General features: G+C 44.2%; 1 protein-coding gene across 1 annotated transcript in view; it reads right to left on the reverse strand.

Annotated features, from left to right (window-relative positions):
* TSNAXIP1 (translin associated factor X interacting protein 1) overlaps window positions 1-24365 on the reverse strand; it is a 1164230-nt gene that overhangs the window by 1097208 nt on the left and 42657 nt on the right. Inside the window, exon 2 of the mRNA XM_030203665.1 lies at window positions 19452-19539. Within this exon, the coding sequence (XP_030059525.1) occupies window positions 19452-19539 (88 nt within the window). The remainder of the gene's footprint in view (window positions 1-19451; window positions 19540-24365) is intronic.

Genomic DNA, 24365 nt, shown 5'->3' on the forward strand with positions numbered 1-24365 from the left:
TAGAGCCATAGAACCTGCTCAACAGGATTTGTTTAAGATAAAATGCTGCAAGGTTTCCTGTATGATTTGCTTCTTATTTTTGGCTATAACTTGAAACCTTGGAAATAACACCTATGGAGAAGTTTGTTTCCAGTTCTAACTGAAAAACTCTAAAAATTGTTCCCCCTGTAATGATCCAATGAAGTCTTTTGTATTGAGTGTCACATGCAGTGGTGTGCTGGTAAATGTTTAATACAGGCTCTCTCCCCGGTTCCCCTCTGCGCCCCCAGTCCCCCCTCTGCGCCCCCCCCCCAAATTGCAGGCTGGCTATAGCCGGGGAGAGAGCCGGGGGGGGGGGGGGGCAATGCATTCCTCCAGGAAAAAAATTTAAATGATCCCAGTTCCAATCTAATTCATGTTTAATGTGCGATAAAATGTCATAAATGCCGTAAATAATATAAACTTTTAATGTTGAGCACCTGATTCTCAAAGTGAACATATTCCAAACACTATAATGAAATAAAATGATTTTTTTTTCTACCTTTGTTGTCTGGTGACTGTTTTTCTGATCATGCTGAACCCAGTATGCCCGATTCTGCTGCTATCTGTCCTCTTAAACTCCGTTTCCAGGGCTTCCTTTCCTTTCTTCTTCATTTCTGGTCCTCAGCTTCTGCTATTTTCTTCATCATGTGCAGTTTTTTCTCCTCTCTTCCTTTCCCCTCAACTCATCTCCTTCCTCAACCCTTCCCTCCCCTCCATCCATGTCCAGCATTTCTTCTCTCTTCCCTCCTCTCCCCTGCCCTCCATCCACCCATGTCCAGGGACCACATTCCTCCCCCTGCCCTGCATGCACCCATACCCAGTTAACCCTCCTCTCCCATGCCCTCCATGGGCCCCTGGATCACTCTCTCTGCTATTTACTTTCTACTTCCAAAAGCTCAAAGTCATATTGAGCCTGCAGCAGTTAGCACTTTTCTTTTTAAATACTGACCATGCTGGACTGGTCACGTGATGCGGTGGAAGCTAGTAACAGCGTTTTTGTGCTGCTGCCGAGTGCCCTGCTCGCTCCCGACCTAAACCGCCACAAGAAAATTTATAAAAAAACTGATCGGGCATTGTAGGAGAACGGAGGAAGGTGCATGGAACAATATCTTGTTCCTATGCCGCTCGGAAGCACAAGAAAAAGCTCTAAAAGCGAAAAAGAAAAGCTACTCGCGGCTAACAGCGATTCCAAGATGGCGACCGCATCTCCGTGAAGCGAGGCCGAATTCACTGCCCGACAACTTGCGCAACTGGTAGCAGCGGTAGGAACCGCACTGGAACCCCGTTTCGCCACATTAGAGGGTCCGATTGGAGAAATAGATGGCACTTTGGCAGACATAACAAGCAGAATGGCAGAGGTCGAAAAACGAGTATCAGACCTGGAGACGCGTGGCAGCAACGCGAAACGGATATAACTAGCTTAAAGCAACAGCTAACAGCCCAAGCAGAGAAGCTAGATGAACTGGAGAACAGGGCCAGGCGCTGCAATCTCAGACTGGTGGGCCTGCCTGAAACCATACAGACAAAAACCTGGGCACAGTGCTGGAAGCATGGCTCTCCAAAGAAGTTCTAATGCCCCACAGATACCAGTTTTTTATACGTTACCGAAAGTACATAGACTCTCTGCAAACCCCCCAGGACGGCCTATAGTCTCCGGAAGGGATCGCTATTGGAACCTCTCTCCATATATATAGATACCTTTTTGCGTCCACTTGTTCCAACAATAGATCGTATATAAAGATTCGACGCACTTTATGTCAAAAATTAAGTATGTGGAACAAAAACCTTGATAATACTTTGCTGGTAACCTTAGATGTAATAGCACTCTATACATCTATCCCTCAAGACGAGGCATTGGAAGTGATTGAAATGTCACTATTAGATAAACATGGAGATAGCGCTTACATCCTTTGTATTAAACTTGCCACATTGGCTATGAAGAAGAATTATTTCCAATTTGATCTAAAATCTTTCCAACAAATTTCGGGTGTAGCGATGGGAGCCACTTTAGCACCTCAGTAGCTAATTTGTTCATGTCAGTCTTTGAGGAAAGATTGTATATACATCTTCCTTTTGGTCCCACATTAATATGTGGAGCAGATTCATTGACGATGTCTTTTTTCATCTGGGAAGGGGATTATTCCACTTTAGAATCATTCATTGTATTTTTGAATCATGCCATCCGAGTATTAAGTTTACAGGACATTTTGAAAGACACACTATCAGCTATCTAGATGTAACATTAGTAAAGCTGAATGTCTTTTGCTACTACGGTATACCGAAAGGAAACAGATGTCAATAGTCTGTTACAATATACAAGCAGTCATCCGAAGAGTCTTAAGAATAGCCTCCCTTTTTCTCAGATGTTGAGATATTCGTCGTTCTGTTCTGAGAATACAGATTTCAAACACAAGCAAGAACATTAAGTAAGCGTCTGCAGAATAGAGGCTATCCGAAGAATATTATTAAACAAGCATATCGAAGAGCTAAGTTCAAATCATCGAGATATACTGCTTGGTCCTAATATGAATAATAGAAGTCAGAATGATGATAGAGACTGTATCACATGTGTTTTACGTTTTGATAAGATGCATATAAGGTTCGCAATATTCTGAGTAACCATTGGAGTATTTTACAGACCCATCCAGCATTCACTAATAAGAAGATTCGTTTTGCCTACAGCAGATCAAAAATCTTAAAGAACTACTATGTCCATCAGCATTACCAGTTGATGGAGTAGAGTCCCCTGTTTATACAGGGCATAAAAAATTGTGGTCATGCTGTATGTGCACAATTATGTTGGAAAAGATGTATTGATTCATCCAAGAACTTATCGTGAATATTATTTGAAAGTGAATACCAACGTAAATCTGACTATGTGGTCTATTGTATAATTTGCCCTTGCGGATTATTATATGTGGGACAGACTCAAGGACTCTATATGTTAGACTTATTGAACATCGGAGTGTGTTAAACACACAAAGAATATCAACTCCCTTTGTACTCCATTGCAATACAGCACAACACTCCTTTGCTGATTTGAGATGCCTAGTGTTACAACAGATAGGGGTATCCCGTGATCGTATCGGAGTAGATAGAAGAAGGATTCTTTTTCAATATGAACAAAAGTGGATATTCCGCTTGAATTCACTAACTCCGAACGGCTTAAACGCTAAGATAGAATGGGGACATTTCTTCTAAATTGATTAAAATATTAGGATGTCCCTCATGATTCCACTAGATAGAGTGCTTCCAGGATCAGATAAGTTTAGTTATCGATTAAATGTGTCTGGATAAATTTGAAATAGAGATAGAGAGGAAGATACAAGCTGATTGGTCAGTCTGATCATCAGCGTCTGACGTCATTAAAACTATAAAAGAGTGCAGCCATTTTCATTAAGTGTTGGTCCGTCAGACGATAAAACCCTTGAACTGAAGGTGGTTGAATAATAGCAAAAAATGTGTGAGTAACGATTAAGGTAAATTATATATTACTAAATGATATGATTACTTGGGTACTAAACACTTTTTCTTTTTTAGTTGTACGCAGACCTAAGTGACCCTGACGCAGGCAACGAAACGCTGGCCACTGTCGGTCTGGGTCGCGTTATAAATACAACTAATTGCAAGAAGGACAGGACCTCAACAAGCTAAGTAGCTGTTACATGCTAACTCTATGAGTATATATTATGAGTTAAAAAATCGTACAAGATAAAGATAGTAAAATAAAATAAAAGGGAAAAAAAATAAAAGAAAAAAAGAATAATAATATAAAACACACGCTTGACAAAGGCTGTTTTATAGGTGGTGGTGTTGCCAATGATGAAGCAACCCAGCCCCCGTGAGCTCCGAGTAAATTAGAGCCGGGGGCTTCTTGAGGCGACACCTCACCTTTCCTCATATTAATTACATGTAGAGGATTGAGTTGATGATCATTTTTATAAATCTTCTCCACTTTTTTTGTGTTTATGATTGTATTAAGAGAATTAGAAGGAGATTTTCCTTAATATTGTTTATAATTTGCATTCTCCAAAGAATTCGCCATATCAGACAGCAGAGGCCACCTTTGTATTGAACGGGCCCACAGACTAGGGAGACCGGGTCAGCTTGGATCTAGACCCAGAGTGGTCATAATAAAAGTTCTCAACTATCTCCACAAAGAAGAGATTTTACAGGGGTACCGACAGAAAAGAGACCCCTTAAGATATGCGGATAGCCAAATCAGAATATTCCAGGATTACTCAGCTAGTGTGCAGGAGAGGAGACGAAAATTCCATCCGATTTGCTCCTCACTTATTGATAAAAACACTCAGTTTATGCTCCTGTACCCAGCGACGCTGAAAATCATGAAAGATGGAAAATGGATATCCTTTACTTCAGAACAATCAGCGACCCAATTTATCAACCAGGAGCTACACGTACCTGCAACACCAACGTGAAGTTTCATCAAAAGAACTGTGGTGAGCAGACTCTGTACTTGATAAGACCATTTTGCCAGGTCTGATAACACTCTCAAGATCTCAAATTCAAAGAGGCAATTGCCAGAGTTTAAATGTAATAATGATGGGTCTTGGGGGGAGTGGGGCACTCAGCACATTGTGACTAGGTCTTGATGGGGAATGCCCTTTCAAGGTATTTCTTGGGAGAAGGGGAGGGGAAGGAATGGGTAGACCTGAGGATAGGGGGAGGGATAGGGGTGGGGGAGGGTAAGTTAAAGGGAGTAGTTGAGAGGATAATTAGAGGGGCAAGGGGGGGGGTATTACTGGTACCTACAATTACATGAGAGTTAGATCGAATCTTGGTCTCCTAATACAACATGTATGCTCCTGGGGAGAGGCTGGGCCCCCGGGGGTAAGTCAGGAAATATTATTGATAGTATCTTCAAAACTGAAGAGACATTAGCTGCTCTGGAATAAGGGTCTTGTCGTGGAATGTTTCAGGCATCACATCGCCAGTGAAGCGATATAAGATCCTATCCCAGATATGGCGACGCAACATAGATTTTGCATGTTTGCAAGAAACAAAACTATCAGACACTGAGCATGGGAAACTCTGTCAGCAGTGGGTGGGTGAGAGCCACTTCTCCTCCTAGGGCAATAGGAAGAGCGGGGTTGCAATACTAGTGCGCAAAGGGTTACCTTGCACCACCGCCCTAATATATAAAGATTCAGAGGGACATATAGTGTTAATTCGTGTTAACTACCAAGGTCAGAGTTTCTATTTGTGCTCGATATACGCTCCAAATTCTTACAGCCCAGGTTTCTTTCAGTCTTTAATAGCGCTAGGGCTGCAATACACTGATGCCCCCTGGGTGTGGGCGGGAGATTTCAATCAAGTGCAAGACCCGACCTTGGATAGATCATCGCCCGCAGCTATTCCAGGGGTGAGCAAGGGGAGGGGGATATCTGCACTCTGTAAACACCTGCACTTAACTGATCCGTGGCGTTCCCTCCACCCTACCACAAAAGACTATACCCATCAGTCCAAGGCTCACCAATCTTGGTCTAGAATTGACTATATCCTCATATCACAATCTTGGTTTTTTAAAGTCCAGCAAACCGTTATTGGTCCTATGGAAATTTCGGACCATAGTATGATATGGGTAGAGCTCGACTTAAGGAGGGGAGGGAGAGTAACTAACCACTGGAGATTCCCTGCTTACCTTTATAGAGACAAACAACTTTTAGACCACCTACTGGAAAAATGTAAACTGTATGAGAATACGAATCAACCTTCATGTGACTCACCTGTATTATTCTGGGAAGCCTCCAAGGCGGTTATGAGAGGGGAAGTGATAGCGTTTCAAAGTGCTAGGAAAAAATGACTAGCGGCGGGCATTTTGCAACTAGAAGCAGATTATAGGAAAGCAAAGAGAAAATATATAACACACCCCACTCCAGATAACAGGGATTCTATGTCAGCAGCCCTGGTAGCGCTCAACTCTCTTATTCATGAGCAAGCTATGAAACAGTTAGTGGCTCGACGGCTGAACTTCCAACGCTTTGGGAATAAATCAGGAAAATTACTAGCTAGGGTGGCCAAAACACAAACTTCCCAAAGATTTATCCCAGTGATAACGAACCCTAAGGGGGACAGGCTAACTAAGTTACAAGACATAGTTAATATATTCCGGGAATATTTTAGGGAAACGTATAGCGCCAAAGATAGGGTCCAAGGCCCCCTGACTCGGGACTACCTAGAAGATGCAAAAATGCCCCAATTAACAGAAATAGCCCGCCAAGCACTGCTAGCACCACTTGAAGCGCAAGAGGTTTTCAAAGTAATAAAAGCCTTACAGCCAGGCTCAGCCCCAGGCCTCGATGGTTTCTCCAATGAGTATTATAAGATGCTGACCCCTCAGTTGTGTGGAGCCTTGGTAGATTACTTTGAGGCAGTAGTGACTAGGGGATTTTTTCCACCAAGGGAGAATGAGGCCCTGATAACATTAATCCCCAAACCGGGTAAACAAAAGGACCAAGTGGAATCCTATAGACCCATCTCCCTCATCAATGTAGATGTTAAGATTTTATCCAGAGTGCTGGCAAACAGACTGACGGCTCACATTCCATACCTAATAGGAGAACATCAAGTGGGATTTGTCAAAGGCCGACAGGCTGTAAGGCAGGTTCGGAAAGCACTACTTGCAGTGGCCTATGGACAAGTTACGGGCGACCCCTTATTACTAGTTAGCTTAGACGCGGCTAAAGCTTTTGATAAAGTTAATGGAGAATACCTGTTTCAAGTACTCGAGTATATTGGGCTGAGTGGCTGGTTTCTAAAAGCAATTCAGACGCTCTATAATAACACCACCGCACAAATACTGATTAATGGTACTAGATCTATGCCCTTCCGGGTAGAACGGGGCACAAGGCAGGGATGTCCACTATTCCCTATACTGTTCCTTCTCTACCTGGAGCCACTCTTACGAACGATTCTGCTAGACCCAGACATACGGGGAGCAACACTCCATGGGCATTTGATAAAAGTGCTAGCTTTTGCGGATGATATGTTTCTTACACTTACCCAACCGAAAACCTCAGTCTCACGTTTACTTGAAGTCATAGATGAATTTGGGGTTTTTTTGGGTTTACAATTAAACCTGCATAAATCATTGGCCCTTCCGATTCAGGAAGAGGTGAAGGTGGGATGGGAAGACTCATTCCCCTTTCAGTGGGCCGCAGGTAACCTTAAGTATTTAGGGGTCTACATCCCAAAAGATTTAGCGAACTTGTATAAAGAGAACATAGGCCCCTTGAAGACCCGAACAAAGGAAATTCTGCACGGTTGGCAGGGTCTACCCTTATCCCTGAAAGGGAGAATTGCAATGCATAATATGTTCATCTTCCCGAGGTGGATGTACATCTTTCAGATGATCCCTGCCATACTGGGATACAAAGAGGAGAGGTGGCTCAATAAAACCCTCACTGTTTTGTTATGGCGGGGTAAACGGGCACGCACAGGCTTGAAAAACCTCATGAGGCCCTGTTCGGGGGGGGGGGGGGGGGGGATTGGGACTGCTTGATTTAAAATTTATAGTGATAGCATGTGGCCTGCGGCACTTATCAGATTGGTTTCGATCAAAAGAGTTCTTTTCTTGCACAGGAGTGGAAACCACACTGATGGCCCCAATGGAATTTGCTTACTGGCTCCATGCCCCAGCAAGGGAACTTCCACCACTGGGACAGTATGGGTATATTCTAAATCCCTTGCGTAAAGCATGGAAATGGCTGGGTAGGATGTACAAATGGAATAAAGCAATAACTCCACTGCTTCCTATTAAAGGTAATTTGGCATTCCCAGAGGGGGGAGGATCCGCTTTGTTTAAGAAATGGGAGATTTGTGGCATCAAATATTTGTTTCAGGTGGTGTCTGAGACGGGGTATATTAAACCCTTCAGAGTCCTGTGTGAAGAATTTGGGCTGGGACAGAAAGACTATTTTCAATATATACAGCTTAAACACTATGTTAGATCATTACCTGCAACAGACCTTACACAGCAAATATGGGACTCCATGAATGATTTACTAGCCCTAGAGGCCCAATTAAAAGTGCCACTTCGCTATTTCCACCGCCACCTTCGAGACCTACAGGGGACTTTAGATTACACATGTGTATCACAACAGTGGCACCAAGAACTGAGGTGGAAGCTCAACTCTGAGCAAATAAAACTATGTCTGACGGGCGTGCACCAGATGACAGAGAACGTGGCATGGCAGGAAATGCAATATAAATTTATTTTGCGGCTCTACATCTCGCCACACAGGGCTTTTAAAGCGACCATCAGAGCCACAGATGATTGCCTTAAGTGCGGACATGTGGGAGCCTCTTTGGGACATATGTTTTGGTTCTGCACAATGGTATTTCAATTCTGGATAACACTGGGACGTCATGTGTCCCAGATGTGGAAGGTACAGTGGCACCCATCACCAGGTCAACTCTTTGAGGTTTATAACATCCGAGGAAAGCCACCCGAGGGGCTGAAAGCTTTTTTGAAAAGGGCGACCCTGATGGGCAAACAAACAATCACATAATTATGGTTACAACCAGAGCCGCCTGGAGTCCCACAATGGAGAGGAGCTATGATGCAATGTTGCATGTTGGAAAAGAAGAGAGTGGGAGACCTGGCTTCAAAGAGGGGAGACCAATTCTGCAAAACATGGTCCCTGTTCTGGGACACTCTTACGCCAGTTGGGAGAAGCAGGATTTTGAACTGTTAATAGGTCCAGTAGGGGAGGGTAGGGGGGGGGGGGAGGATAAGGGGAGGGGAGTGGGAATAAAATGAAAAAATGAATATGCTCATTGTGTGATGTTTAACACGAAGCTTATATTATGTATGTTTATATGTTGACCGCTGTAATGGGGTCTTTTTTGTGTCACCAATAAAAATTGTTTATAAAAAAAAAAATACTGACTATCTGATATTCAGTCGGGACCTGTTAAGAGTATCTGGCTGGGTCCCAACGTCCCCCTCCCCCAAGATTCCAATCTCCCTCTCTCCCACACCCAGAAACATCATGAAAACCTCTTCTAATCCCCCCTACCCTCCAAACGTCACAAAAATCCCTTCCAATTCCTCCACCCAACTCCCCCCCCCCCCCCCGGGTCCCAACGTCCCCCTCCCCCAAGATTCCAATCTCCTTCTCTCCCACACCCAGAAACATCATGAAAACCCCTTCTAATCCCCCCTACCCTCCAAACGTCACAAAAATCCCTTCCAATTCCTCCACCCAACTTCCCCCCCCCCCCAAACATAGACAGCACCCTCACTCTCACCCCAAGTATGCTTCGAGTCTACCTGCCTTGTCCTTATAATTCTTCGGGGCAGGCAGTCTTGCCTGCCCGCTGCCAGCTGACTCTCCCCCGCTGCCGATTCACGTTTCAAAATGGCCGCCGAGACTTCAGCAGAAGTCTCGCGAGGCCGCCTCTGGAAGTCTCGGCAGCCATTTTTAAAGCACGAATTGGCAGCGGGGGAGAGTCAGCTGGCAGGCAAGACTGCCTGCCCCAAAGAATCAGAAGAACAAGGAGTCGGTGAGGATCCGGAGGGAGGGAGGAGGGAGGGAGGAGAGCCAGAGCCGGCTTGCTATATTTAACAACCGGCTCGCAAGTCGGTAGAAAAATTAACAACTGGCTCTTGCGAGCCAGTGCAAGCCGGCTCCAGCACACCACTGGTCACATGTATGATTATCTCCCAGTTGGGGAGAGGTTATATGTTTGTGCTCGATGCAAAGAGCTTCTAGCTCTCAGAGAATAAGTCCATTCTCTTGAGGCTAGAGTATCGGAGGAGCTGAAGGAGTCAGAGAGGTACATAGAGGAGGCCTACAGGGATGTTGTAGAGAAGTCTCATCTCCAGTCTGGCAGCCCTGGTGCTGCCTTGGAAGAGGGAGTAATCCTGTAGCCAGGACCAGCCCACTAGGGGATGAAATGTCCTCTCGCACAGTGGATATGTCTCCAGGAGCTTCTGTCCAGGAGGGAAGGGTTAGGACAGCTGTTGTTATAGTTGGTGATTCGATTATTAGGCATGCAGATAGCTGGGTGGCTGATGGACATGAGGATCACCTGGTAACCTAGATAGGATTTTAGATAGTGCTGGGGAGGAGCCGGCTTCTTGGTAAATGTAGGTACCAATGACATAGGAACATGTGGGAAGGAGGTTCTGGAAGTCAAATTTAGGCTCCTAGATAGAAAGCTGAAATCCAGATCCTCCAGGGTAGCATTTTCAGAAATGCTCCCCATTCCATGCGCAGGGCCCAAACTGGAGTCTCAATGCATGGATGAGGCAATGATGCAGGAAGGAGGGTTTTAGATTTCTTAGGAACTGGGCAACATTCTGGGGAAGGGAGGGACTATTCCGAAAGGATGGGCTCCACCTTAACCAGAGTGGGACCAGGCTGCTGGCATCAGCATTTAAAAAGGAGATAGTGTAGCTTTTAAACTAGAATCCAGGGGAAGGCCGGCAGTCACTCAAAAGCGCATGGTTCAGAATAAGGTATCATACCAGGATACAAATTATATCGCAGTGATACAGTGGATCAAATTGGTGGAGGGGTAGCATTATATGTTAAGGAACGTGTAAAGGGGAAAACGAAAATGTTAGGAGTGTACTACCATCTACCTGGTCAGAATGAACAGACAGATGTACAAATATTATCAGAAATTAGGGAGGCTAACAAACTGGGGAACACAATAATAATGTGTGATTACAATTACCCCAATATTGACTTGGTGAATGTAACAGAGCATGCTAGAGAGGTAAAATTCATTGATGAAATCAAGGTCTGCTTTATGAAGCAGCTGGTCCAGGAGCCAACAAGAGGAGGAACAATTCTAGACCTAGTCCTTATTGGAGTGCATGATCTGATGCAGGAAGTAATAGCACTGGGGCTGCTTGATAAAAGTGATAATAACATGATCAGATTTGATATACGCTGTGGAGTAAGTACACAAAGGAAATCTAATATGTTAGCATTTAACTTTCAAAAAGGAGACTATGATAAAATGAGAAAAACAGTGGAAAAAAAAAAAACTTAGAGGAGCAGCTTGAAAGGTCAAAACTTTACACCAGGCATGGATGCTGTTCAAAAATACCATTCCATGTATTAAATAGGAGGAAGGAAGACCAAACTATAGCCAACATGGTTAAAAAGTGAGGTGAAGGAAGCTATTAGAGCTAAAAGAAAATCTTTCAGAATATGGAAGAAGGATCCGACTGAAAATAATAGGAAAGAGCATAAGAAATGGCAAGTCAAATACAAAGCACTGATAAGGAAGGCAAAGAGAGACTTTGAAAAGAAGATTGTGTTGGAGGCAAAAACATATAGTAAAAACTTTTTTAGGTATAGTAGAAGCAAGAAATGGTAGAGACTATTATTAAGAACAAAATTACAGAGCATATTCAAAAGCATGGATTAATGAGACAAAGTCAACATGGATTCAGTGAAGGGAAATCTTGCCTCACCAATCTAATACATTTCTTTGAAGGGGTGAACAAACATGTGGATAAATGTGTATCTGGATTTTCAAAAGGCATTTGACAAAGTACCTTATGAAAGGCTCCAGAGGAATTTGGAAACTCTTGGAATAGGAGGTACTGTTTTATTGTGGATTAAAAACTGGTTAAAAGATAGAAAACAAAAACTGGGTTAAATGGTCAGTATTCTCAGTGAGAGAAGGATTGATAGTGGGGTTCTACAGGGGTCTATGCTGGGACCGCTGCTTTTTAACATATTTATAAGTGATCTAGATATGGGAATAACTAGTGAGGTAAGTAAATCTGCTGACGACACAAAGTTATTCAAAGTTGTTAAAGAGGATTGTGAAAAATTGCAAGAGGACCTTACGAGACTGGGAGGCTGGGCATCCAAATTGCAGATAACGTTTAATGTGAACAAGTGCAAAGTGATGAATGTGGGAAAGAGGAACCCAAACTATAGCTACTGTACATGATACAAGGTTCCATATTATGATTCACCATAATATGGAATGGTGGAATGGGATGGGGAGGAATACCGGATGAAACTGAAAGAAGCCAAGAGAGAGGTACGTCTGGCGAAGGCGCAAGCGGAAGAACAAATGGCTAGAAATGTATGGAGGGGAGACAAAAACTTCTTCAGGTATATTAGTGAAAGGAGAAAGACTAAAAAGGGGATTGTGAGACTAAAAGATACAGCAAAACGCTATGTAGAAAATGATGAAGAAAAAGCCAATTTGCTAAATAGATACTTTTGTTCTGTTTTCACTGAAGAAAATCCTGGGGAAGGACCGAGAGGGACTGGCAAAAGTACACCTGAGAATGAAGTGGATAGAGCACCGTTCACGGAAGAGAGTGTGTATGAACAACTTGGAAAGCTAAAGGTGGACAAAGCCATGGGGCCGGACGGGATCCACCCCAGAATACTGAGGGAGCTCAGAGAGGTTCTGGCGGGTCCTCTTAAAGATTTGTTTAATAAATCCTTGCAGACGGGAGAGGTTCCGAGGGATTGGAGAACGGAGGAGGTGGTCCCTCTTCACAAAAGTGGTGATAGGGAAGAAGCTGGAAACTACAGGCCGGTAAGCCTCACTTCGGTTATTGGGAAAGTAATGGAAGCGATGCTGAAGGAAAGGATAGTGAATTTCCTGGAATCCAATAAGTTGCAAGATCCGAGACAACATGGTTTCACCAAAGGGAAATCGTGCCAAACGAATCTCATTGAATTCTTTGACTGGGTGACAGGAGAATTAAATCAAGGACGTGCTATGGACGTCATCTACTTAGATTTCAGCAAGGCTTTTGACACGGTTCCCCACAGGAGGCTCTTGAATAAACTAGACGGGCTGAAGATAGGACCCGAAGTGGTGAACTGGATTAGGAACTGGTTGACGGGCAGACGCCAGAGGGTGGTGGTAAATGGAGTTCGCTCAGAGGAGGGAAAGGTGAGTAGTGCAGTGCCTCAGGGATCAGTGCTGGGGCCCATTCTGTTCAATATATTTGTGAGTGACATTGCCGAAGGGTTACAAGGTAAAGTTTGCCTTTTTGCGGATGACACCAAGATTTGCAACAGAGTGGACACCCCGGAGGGAGTGGAAAACATGAAAAAAGATCTGAAGAAGCTGGAAGAATGGTCTAACATTTGGCAATTAAAATTCAATGCGAAGAAATGCAAAGTGATGCATTCAGGGAGTAGAAATCCAAGGGAGGCATATGTGTTAGGCGGGGAGAGCCTGATAAGACACGGACGGGGAGAGGGATCTTGAGGTGATAGTATCTGAGGACCTGAAGGCGATGAAACAGTGCGACAAGGCGGTGGCCATAGCGAGAAGGTTGCTAGGCTGTATAGAGAGAGGTGTGACCAGCAGAAGAAAGGAGGTTTTAATGCCCCTGTATAATACGTTGGTAAGGCCCCACCTGGAGTATTGTGTTCAGTTTTGGAGGCCGTACCTTGCGAAGGATGTTAAAAAAATGGAAGCGGTGCAAAGAAAAGCTACGAGGATGGTATGGGAGTTGCGTTCCAAGACGTATGAAGAGAGACTTGCTGACCTGAACATGTATACTCTGGAGGAAAGGAGGAACAGGGGTGATATGATACAGACGTTCAAATATTTGAAAGGTATTAATCCGCAAACGAATCTTTTCCGTAGATGGGAAGGCGGTAGAACGAGAGGACATGAAATGAGATTGAAGGGGGGCAGACTCAGGAAAGATGTCAGGAAGTATTTCTTCACAGAGAGGGTGGTGAACGCTTGGAATGCCCTCCCGCGGGAGGTGGTGGAGATGAAAACGGTAACGGAATTCAAACATGCGTGGGATAGGCATAAAGGAATCCTGTGCAAAAGGAATGGATCCACAGAAGCTTAGCTGAAATTGGGTGGCGGGGGGAAGAGGGGTTGGTGGTTGAGAGGCTAGGATAGGGGAGGGCAGACTTATACGGGGTCTGTGCCAGAGCCGGTGATGGGAGGCGGGACTGGTGGTTGGGAGGCGGGAAATACTGCTGGACAGACTTATACGGTCTGTGCCCTGGAAAAGACAGGTACAAATCAAGGTAAGGTATACACATATGAGTTTATCTTGGGTAGACTAGATGGACCGTGCAGGTCTTTTTCTGCCGTCATCTACTATGTTACTATGTTAACTAGGAAAGGGATCTAGGTATCATCGTTGATGACACACTGAAACCCTCTGCTCAGTGTGAGGCAGTGGCAGTGGCAGCAAAGAAAACAAATAGAATAGTAGGTATTATTAGGAAAGGAATGAAAACCAAAAAAATTTGAACTCCATGGTGCGATTGCACCTTGAATACTGTGTGCAATTCTGGTCACTGTCCAGCTCATTTTCGAAAGTGATTGCCGGCCATATTCCGACACAAATCGGGAGATGGCTGGCAATCTCCTGAACCCGGCCAAATCGGTATAATCGAAAGCCAATTTTGGCTGGGTTCAACTGCTTTCTGTCACGGAGCCGGCGAAACATCAAGGGGGCGTGTCGGTAGGGTAGTGAAGGCAGGACGGGGGCGGGATAGGGGGCGTGCTCACGAGATGGCCGGCTTCGCCCGATAATGGAAAAAAAAGCCAGGCCCTGACGAGCATTTTGCCGGCTTTACTTGGTCCCTTTTTTTTCACGACCAAGCTTCAAAAAGGAGCCCCAACTGACCAAATGACCACCGGAGGGATTCAGGGATGACCTCCCCTTACTCTCCCATTGGTCACCAACCCCCTCCCACCCAAAAAAAAAACCAAAAATCTTTTTTGCCAGCCTGTATGCCAGCCTCAAATGTCATACCCAGCTCCCTGATTGCAGTATGCAAGTCCCTGGAGCAGTTTTTAGTGGGTGCAGTACACTTCAGACAGGTGGACCCAGGCCCATCCCCCCCCTACCTGTTACACTTGTGGTGGTAAATGGAAGCCCTCCAAAACCCACCCAAAACCCACTGTACCCAAATGTAGGAGCCCCCCTTCACCCCTTAGGGCTATGGTAATGGTGTAGAGTTATGTGGAGTGGGTTTGGGGGGGTGTTGGGGGGCTAAACAACCAAGGGAAGGGAGCTATGCACCTGGAATCTATTTTTATTTTTTAATTTTTAGAAGTGCCCCCTAAGGTGCCCGGTTGGTGTCCTGGCATGTGAGGGGGGCCAGTGCATTACACATGCTGGCTCCTCCCACGACCAAATGCTTTGGACTTGGCCGGGTTTGAGATCGCCGGCTAACAACATAGATATCCCATCAGCAACCAATCTCGCGAACTACTTCAAAGAGAAAATCATAAAGTTACGACTCATGATACCTATCAACACAACGGACTATGCGAACCTCCTTGAGAGTCTAGATCCAACACCGGGGGAATACCCAACAGACCAATCGTGGACCAATTTTGACACACTCTCAATCGACTACATCTCCCAATCGCTTGGAAGATATTCCAAGTCACAATGCAAATTAGACATCTGCCCTATTAATCAAATCAGACCTCACGGAACACCTGAACTATATGCTACAAAATGGCCTCTTCCCAAAGGATAAAGGAAACATCCTACTTACCCCTTTACCTAAAGACGCTAAGAAAAGTACAAGTGACCTAACCAACTATCGTCCAGTAGCATCTATCCCACTGATAACCAAACTTATGGAAGGCAGAGTAACAAAACAATTCACTAACTACCTAAACAAATACTCAATTCTTCACGAGTCTCAATCAGGATTTTGATCGAACCACAGCACTGAAACAGTACTAGTGACTGTAATGAACAAATTTAAACAAACAATTGCAACTGGCAACAACATCCTTCTCCTACAATTTGACATGTCCAGCACCTTCGACATGGCCAACCACGGAATATTACTACACATCCTAGAATACTTTGGTGTTGGAGGTAATGTTCTTAACTGGTTTAGAGGATTCCTAACCACAAGATCTTATCAAGTAACAACGAATGCGGATATATCAGCCCCATGGACACCTGACTGTGGAGTCCCCCAAGGATCCCCCCTCTCGCCAACCCTCTTCAATCTAATTATGATACCCCTAGCCAAGCTATTAGCCAATCAAAACCTCAATTCCAACATATATGCAGATGATGTCACGATCTATATCCTGTTCAAACATGATCTAAAGGAAATCTCCAACGAGATCAACCAAAGCTTCCAAACCATGCATTCCTGGGTGGATGCATTCCAGCTAAAACCTAACGCAGAAAAAACACAATTGTCTTATACTTACATCACAACACAATAAATTCACCACCATAACCACACCAAACGTCACCCTCCCCGTCTCAAACAAATTGAAAATTCTTGGAGTCACCATTGATCGAAATCTCACACTCGAAACCCACGTGAAGAACACAACCAAGAAGATGTTCCACTCTATGTGGAAACTCAAAAGAGTAAAACCCTTCTTCCCGAGATCCATCTTTCGTAGCTTGGTACAATCAATGGTGCTAAGTCACCTAGACTATTGCAACACACTCTACGTTGGTTGCAAAGAACAGACTATCAAGAAACTCCAAACAGCCCAGAACACCGCAGCCAGACTCATATTCGGAAAAACAAAATATGAAAGTGCAAATCCACTAAGAGAGAAACTTCACTGGCTCCCGCTTAAAGAACGAGTCACGTTCAAGATCTGCATGATTGTTCATAAAATTATTCACGGAGATGCCCTGACCTACATGCTAGACCTTGTGGACCTGCCTCCCAGAAATGCTAAAAGATCAGCCCGCTCATTTCTTAATCTTCACTTCCCCAGTTGTAAAGGAGTAAAATACAAAGTAACACATGCGACCAGCTTTTCATACATCAGCACGCAGATATGGAATGCACTACCAACTAATGTGAAAACAATCAATGAAATAACCAATTTCCACAAATCTCTGAAAACCTCTCTCTTCAACAAGGCCTACTACGTCAACCCATAGATTAATTATACACCCCTTACTCTGAAAGTCAAATTTCTATAACAATTTGCTTATATCTTTCCTGTCACCCTCGATCTCTTTGCAACACCAATTGTATCTCTTACCTTGAAATGGCGATGCCATAACAGGTCTCTGTAAGCGACATTGAGCCTGCAAATAGGTGGGAAAATGTGGGATACAAGTACAGCGAAACCTCGGTTTTCGTTGACTTCGGATTTCGTTGGATTCGGTTATCGCCGATTTTTTTCGCGAAATTTTCATTTCGGTTTTCGTCGATCACCTCGGATTTCGTTGGCGTGCCCATGCAGCTAATCTTGCGTTCTTCTGGGACATTCTTCTGGGGCGTTGTTTCCGGTTGTGGGATCACACTGCTGCTGTTTTATGACCAAAATTTCGTCGTTTTGCCACACTACTGCTGCTACTGGTTGAGTGCCTGTATAAAAGTCCCTGCGGGTTTTTGATCAAATTTTCGTTGTTTTGCAACACTACTGCTGCTGCTGGTTGAGTGCCTGTATAAAAGGCCCTGCGGGTTTTTGACCAAATTTTCGTTGTTTTGCAACACAACTGCTGCTGCTGGTTGACTGTCTGTATAAAAGTCCCTGCTGGTTTTTGACCAAATTTTCCATACATCTAGAAGAGTCTTCAGAAAGGTAAATGCCATGTTAAATGTTCATTTATTCTATACATTAGTCTTTTTTATTCATTTAAAAGAAAAATTGCTTGTTGCCTCGGCTTTCGTCGGTTTCGGTTTTCGTCGATAGTTTTCAGACGCATTATCGACGAAAACCGAGGTTTCACTGTACTATAAATAATAATAATAATTATTATTATTTTCCATTATGGCCAAAAACTGATGCCGGCCATCTCAAACCCGGCGAACTCTGACATTTGGCCGGGCCCAACCGTATTAGTGAAGAAAAAGATGGCCGGCCATCTTTTTCGAATACAGTTGGCTCCGCCCACTTGCGACGCCGGCCCCGAAGATGGCTGGCCAGCTATTTGGCTGGTGCCGTTCGATTATGCCCCTCTGTATCTCAAGAAAGATATAGTTGAATTAGAAATGGTACAGAGAAGGGCGACAAAAATGATAATGGGGATGGGATGACTTCCCTATGAGGAAAGGCTAAAGCGGCTATGGCTCTTCAGCTTGGAGAAAAGACGGCTGAGGGGAAATATGATAGAGATATAAAATAATGAGTGGAGTGGAACAGGTAGACGTGAATCATTTGTTTACTCTTTCCAAAAATACTAGAACTAGGGGGCACACAATGAAGCTACAAAGTAGTAAATTTAAAACAAATCGGAGAAAATATTTCTTCACTCAACATTTAATTATACAAATCGGAGAAAATATTTCTTCACTCAACATGTAATGAAACTCTGGAATTCGTTGCCAGAGAATGTGGTAAAAGGAAAGAGTTTTAAAAAGGTTTGGATATCTTCCTAAAAGAATAGTCCATAAGCCATTATTAAGATGGACTTGGGAAAATCCACTGCTTATTTCTAGGATAAGCAGTAGAAAATATATTGTACTCTTTTGGGATCTTGTCAGGTACTTGTGAACCAGATTGGCCACAGGATATTGTGCTTGATGGACCTTTGATCCCACTATGGCAATGCTTATGTTCATCTGGCTGCCACTATTGTGGCTTGATAATGCCATCAGAATGGGACATACTGCAAGAAAGCTAAGGGGCCACGGAGAGTATTTGTCTCTAACTGTGCAGACCCAAGGATGTGGCAGCAGTTGCACAGGCACTGGAAAGCAGAAGAGGAGGAGGTTGTGATATCTGTGGCAATGGTGGCTGCATGAGACCAGGAAAAAGAAGAGGAGAAAGAGGAGGAAAAAGAGATGGTGATGTTGGAAGTGGCTCTGCAAGCTCCTGAAAGAAAAAAAGGATGAGGAGAGGCTGGTGACTGTTTTCAGCTGAAGGAGATGTAGCAGTTGTAAGTCTAGCAGAAAGTACTATTTTAAATGTCCATGCCCTTGCAGCACTTCTTGCTCTAAGTATGATCTATCACTGCAGCAGCCAAGAGATGGAGGAAAGCTGGAGAGTATGCTGGCACCAAACAGAAGACGGATCCTGCCAGGGTCAGGGAATAGAAGGGCAGAATGTGTTGGGAGCTGAATGTGTGTTAGGGATGGGGAGGCAGGTGATTGTGCTGCTGTTAGGGCAGCAGGGAGGCTGTACTGGGATCAGGGAGGGGAGAATGAAGGCTTTGCTGTTATCAGGGGAGCAAGCAGACTATGCTGGGCTCACGGAGGAGAGAAAGGAGAGTATACTGAGAGATGGGAGCATGTGAATGCTGGAGATAAAGAGGGGGATACAGAGAACGTGTATACATATTTTACATTTTTAACAATAAAAGACAAGTAAATAAATCCACCTAAATATGTGCCTAAACTTTAATTTTGTGAGACAAAATCACTGATATGCAGATTTTAACACCCTCCTAAAGCACCTCATTATCTTGAAAATTATACACTTGAACTTACAATTTATGAATCCCTAGGATCAGAAATCATAATTATAAATCCTTTACTCACCAGACCCCTCTTTAGATTAAGTGGGTACTTCAAATCACTGTCTAGACTCTGAGAATGTAAAATCATAGGCAAAAGCACAGAAGATGATCTGTACAAAAAAAAAAAAAAGATATAAGAGCAATGGCACTTATATTTTGCTTTCACTCAAACACTGGATTCAAAGTGGATAACACAATATTAGAATGAAAATACATATCTATCAAACTTTGGAGCCTGTTTAGGAAAAAGTAATAAGCATTTACCACATGGCAAGTTACCACATCCTAATTTGCACAGTAACTGCTTTCCACAGGAGGAAGCATGAAAGGGTGGCAAATGGACAGGTTTAACATCCACGTTGATGATCCATCAGACTCCTATGCCTCCCAATTCCTTGCCCTAATGTCCTCATTCAATCTTCAACTGTGCTCCTTGGCACCCACTCACCAAAATGGTCACTGTCTCGACCTTATCCTCTCCTCTAACTGCTTTCCCTCCAGCTTCTATTCCTCTGATCTCCCCCTATCTGACCATCACCTACTAACCTTTATTCTTAAGCACCCTCCCCCCCAGTCCCACCCAATCTCATCTCCCACCTCTAGTAACCTTCAAGCTATCGACCCCTTTACTCTATCCTCTTGTGTCTCTAACCTTCTCTCTACCACCACCTTCTCTAAGTCTGTGAATGAAGCCACTTCTTCCTATGATACGATTCTCTCCTCTGCTCTTGACACTCTTTCCCCTCTCACGTCCCGTCCTACTAGGTGTACCAAACCCCAGCCTTGGCTAACCTCTAGAATCCATTATTTTCGCTCCTGCGCCAGCTCAGCAGAACGTTCTTGGCTTAAATCCCATACCCTTGCCGACTTCACCCATTTCAAATTCATGCTGAACTCCTTCCAGTCTGCCCTTTCACTTGCCAAACAGCATTACTTCACCCACTTGACTAATTCCCTCGGTTCTAACCCTCAACTTCTTTTCGCCACACTGAACTCTCTTCTCAAAGTACCTCCGTCTCCTATTCCCCCGTCTCTTTTTCCACAGACTCTAGCTGATTACTTCCATGATAAAATCCATAAGATTAACCTTGAATTTTCATCCAAACCCTTCCCACCTCTCTCTCCCTTAGTCCACACCCCCTACTCTCCTTCCTCTCCTTCTTTCTCCTCCTTCTCAGAAGTTTCTACTGAAGAAACTGCCCTTCTTCTTTCCTCCTCTAAATGTACTACCTGTTCCTCTGATCCCATTCCCACTTACCTACTTAACACTATCTCTCCTACTATCATCCCTGTCATGTCACATCCTTAATCTTTCACTCTCCACTGCAACTGTTCCGAAGACCTTCAAACATGCCATTGTCACTCCACTCCTTAAAAAACCCTCACTCGACCCTACCTGTCCCTCCAACTATCGCCCCATCTCCCTTCTCCCTTTCCTCTCCAAACTACTTGAATGCATTGTTCACCGTCGTTGTCTTGACTTTCTCGCTTCTCAACCTATTCTTGACCCACTTCAATCTGGATTTCGCCCTCTTCACTCTACTGAAACTGCACTTACTAAAGTCTCTAATGATCTGCTTCTGGCTAAATCCAGAGGTCTCTACTCCATCCTCATCCTTCTTGACCTTTCTGCTGCTTTCGACACCGTTGACCACACCTTGATACGCTGTCCTCGCTTGGATTCCAGGGCCCTGTTCTTTCCTGGTTCTCTTCCTACCTCTCACTCCGTACTTGCAGTGTTCACTCTGGTGGATCCTCTTCAACTTGCCTCCCGTTTTCAGTAGGTGTGCCTCAGGGTTCTGTCCTTGGACCACTCCTTTTCTCCATCTATACCTCTTCCCTTGGTGCACTGATCTCATCCCATGGTTTTCATTATCATCTTTACGCTGATGACTCTCAGATCTACATCTCCACCCCTGAAATCTCAACCTTAATCCAAGACAAAATTTCTGCCTGCTTGTCTGACATTGCTGCCTGGATGTCTCAACGCCATCTCAAATTAAATGGCTAAAACTGAACTTCTCATTTTTCCCCCTAAACCCTCCTCCCCTCTTCCCCCATTCTCTATCTCTGTTAATGGCTCTCATATTCTCCCTGTCTCCTCGGCTGGTAACCTTGGAGTCGTCTTCGACTCTTCTCTCCTTCTCTGCTCATATTCAACAAATCGCCAAAACCTGCCGCTTCTTTATCTTCAACATTAGCAATATTCGCCCCTTCCTTTCTGAACATGCCGCCAAAACACTTATTCACACCCTTGTTACTTCTCGCTTGGACTATTGCAATTTACTTCTCACTGGTCTTCCACTCAATCATCTTTCTCCTCTCCAATCTGTCCAGAATTCTGCAGCTCGACTTATTTTCTGTCAGAATCGTTATGCCCACACTAGCCCACTTCTCAAGTCACTTCACTGGCTCCCTGTCCGCTTCCATATACAGTTCAAACTTCTCTTACTGACCTTTAAATGCATCCACTCTATGACCCCTCATTACCTCTCCTCTCTCATTTCTCCCTACATTCCTCCCCGTGAACTCCACTCTCTGAGCAAGTCTCTCTTGTCATCCCCCTTCTCCTCCACCACTAACTCCAGACTTCGCTCCTTTTATCTTGCTGCACCTTATGCCTAGAACCGCCTTCCCGAGCCCATATGTCTAGTTCCATCTCTACCTGTTTTTAAATCTATGCTGAAGGCTCACCTTTTCACTACTGCCTTTGGCTCCTAGCCACTACCCATTTGTCCTCCTCCCTGTTCCTCTTTACTCTGTAATTCCCTTGCCCGTAATGTCTTGTCTGTCTGTTTTACCTAGATTGTAAGCTCTTTGAGCATGGACTGTGTCTCTATGTCAATTGTTCAGCGCTGCGGGCGTCTGGTAGTGCTATATAAATGCTAATAGTAGTAGTAGTAGTTATGGGCATGGTCAGAACTTGCAGTTAGTACACAGTACAGTAAGTTACCATATGCTATCACCACTCTAGATAGTGTGAATACACTTAAGGCCTCCTCAAAGGCATGTATTTAGTAGCTTGATCCCTAGCGATAGAACAAAGTTACTCACCTGTAGCAGGTGCTCGCTGAGGACAGTAGGCCAAGTATTCTCATAACTGGGTAACGCTATCCAACAGAGACTGGTGCAGACGCTGACTAGCGATATCAACTTCTAGCAGCATCCCACCGCGCATGCGCTGCTGCTTTCCAACCCAACCCATGGCTATTTTAGCAAGCTAAAGAATACAACTGTATGGGAGGTGAGAAGCTATGTGAGAATACTTGGCCTGCTGTCCTTAGAGAACACCTGCTACAGGTGAGTAACTTTGCTTTCTCCAAGGTCAAGCAAGCTGTTGTATTTTCACAGCTGGGAATAGCGAAGATACTTACCTGTAGTAGCAGGTATTCTCCAAGGACACAAGGCTTTATATTCTCACAAGTGGGTAACGCGGCACTGTGTTGCCCAGTCAGGAGCTTATAAAAAGCTTTAAAGAGCTTTGTGGAGTGAGACATGCACCACCGTGCATGCGCGAGTGCCTTCCCGCCACAGCGAGGGCGTGGTTACCACAGTTAAATAATACAGCATAAAAAATAAAAGGTTTGATCAATGCTATACAAGCCCAGCAAATGGTCGTAAAAATGGTGTTATTACTCTCATTAGAAAATCTCTGCCCTTTCAACTAATCTCTCACATCCATGACAACGAAGACAGATGGTCACGTCTAGAAGGTTCTTTAGAAGGCAAACCTCTAACATTAATTAATGTTTATGCTCCAAATATAGATGATCCTAATTTCTTTCACAAAATTAACATTTCTGGTTCTAAAGCTCTCAATTATCATACTATAATTGGAGGAGACTTCAACTTCCCAATTTATCCTTATTTGGATCGCTCTTCACACTGCAGACCCGCCAAACTCAAAGTTCACAATTCTTTGAATGTTTTTATGCAATCCAATGGATGGTCTGATTTATGGAGATTATTCTATCCAACAGCTAGAGATTACTCTTTTTTTTCTGCTCCTCATCATACCTATTCAAGAATTGTCAGATATGGTGAGTTTCTGTGCCGAGCAGTGTGCTGCCAGGTGTGAAAAGACATGCAAGAACTGACTATCTCCTGAAAACTAAGGACTTGATTCCTATGTTATCTGCTGCCCAGATACATGAAATATCAATCTCGGACCATGCAGCAATATCCTGTGACTTGATTTGGTCCTCTAAGAAAGCATCTTGGAGATGAAATACTTCTTTACTCTTGGATCTAGCATTTCTGCAACACATTTCTCAGAAATCTGTTGAATTCTTTGATGACTAGTAAAAAAGACCCGTTTCTGGAAAGAATGAAACGGGCGCTAGCAAGGTTTTCCTGGGAGTGTGTATGTTTGAGAGAGAGAGCCAGAGTGAATGTGCGGGTGTGTGACAGAGTGAGACTGTCTGTGTGACAGTGTTTGTGTGAGAATGAGAGTGCGTGACAGGGCCCCCTCCCCTGTTCCTAATGTCCCTCACCCCGTTCCCTCCCCTCCTTTTCCTCCTCCTTCCCACACTTTGGGTTCCTTAAGGCTTTCAAAAGTCTATGTACCCCCGTGGCCCTAACGCCCAGTATCCGGATACCCCACCGCTTTCCTCCTCACCCCTCCCCCAAGATGTAATACTTTCATGTCCTTCATTTTTTTTTAAAGTGTCCTATCTACCCTGTGTACAAATGCCCGGCATTCAGATTGTGTTCCTCTCGTAAATTTTCATTTCTTTCATTCATTCAGAACTTCCCCCCCCCCCCCCCCCCCCCGAACACTTTTGGTTCCTTCAGTCTTTTAAAACTCTCCTATGTACCCTGTGTGCTAACGGCCAGCATTGAGATTGTTTTCCTGTCCCAAATTTGCATGTCTTTCAGTCGTTCAGAACTCCCCCCTCCCCCTATTTAACACTTTCGGTTCCTTCAGTCTTTTAAA

This window comes from Microcaecilia unicolor, chromosome 5 (assembly GCF_901765095.1).
Source record: "Microcaecilia unicolor chromosome 5, aMicUni1.1, whole genome shotgun sequence".
In the NCBI taxonomy this organism is placed as follows: Eukaryota; Metazoa; Chordata; class Amphibia; order Gymnophiona; family Siphonopidae; genus Microcaecilia; species Microcaecilia unicolor.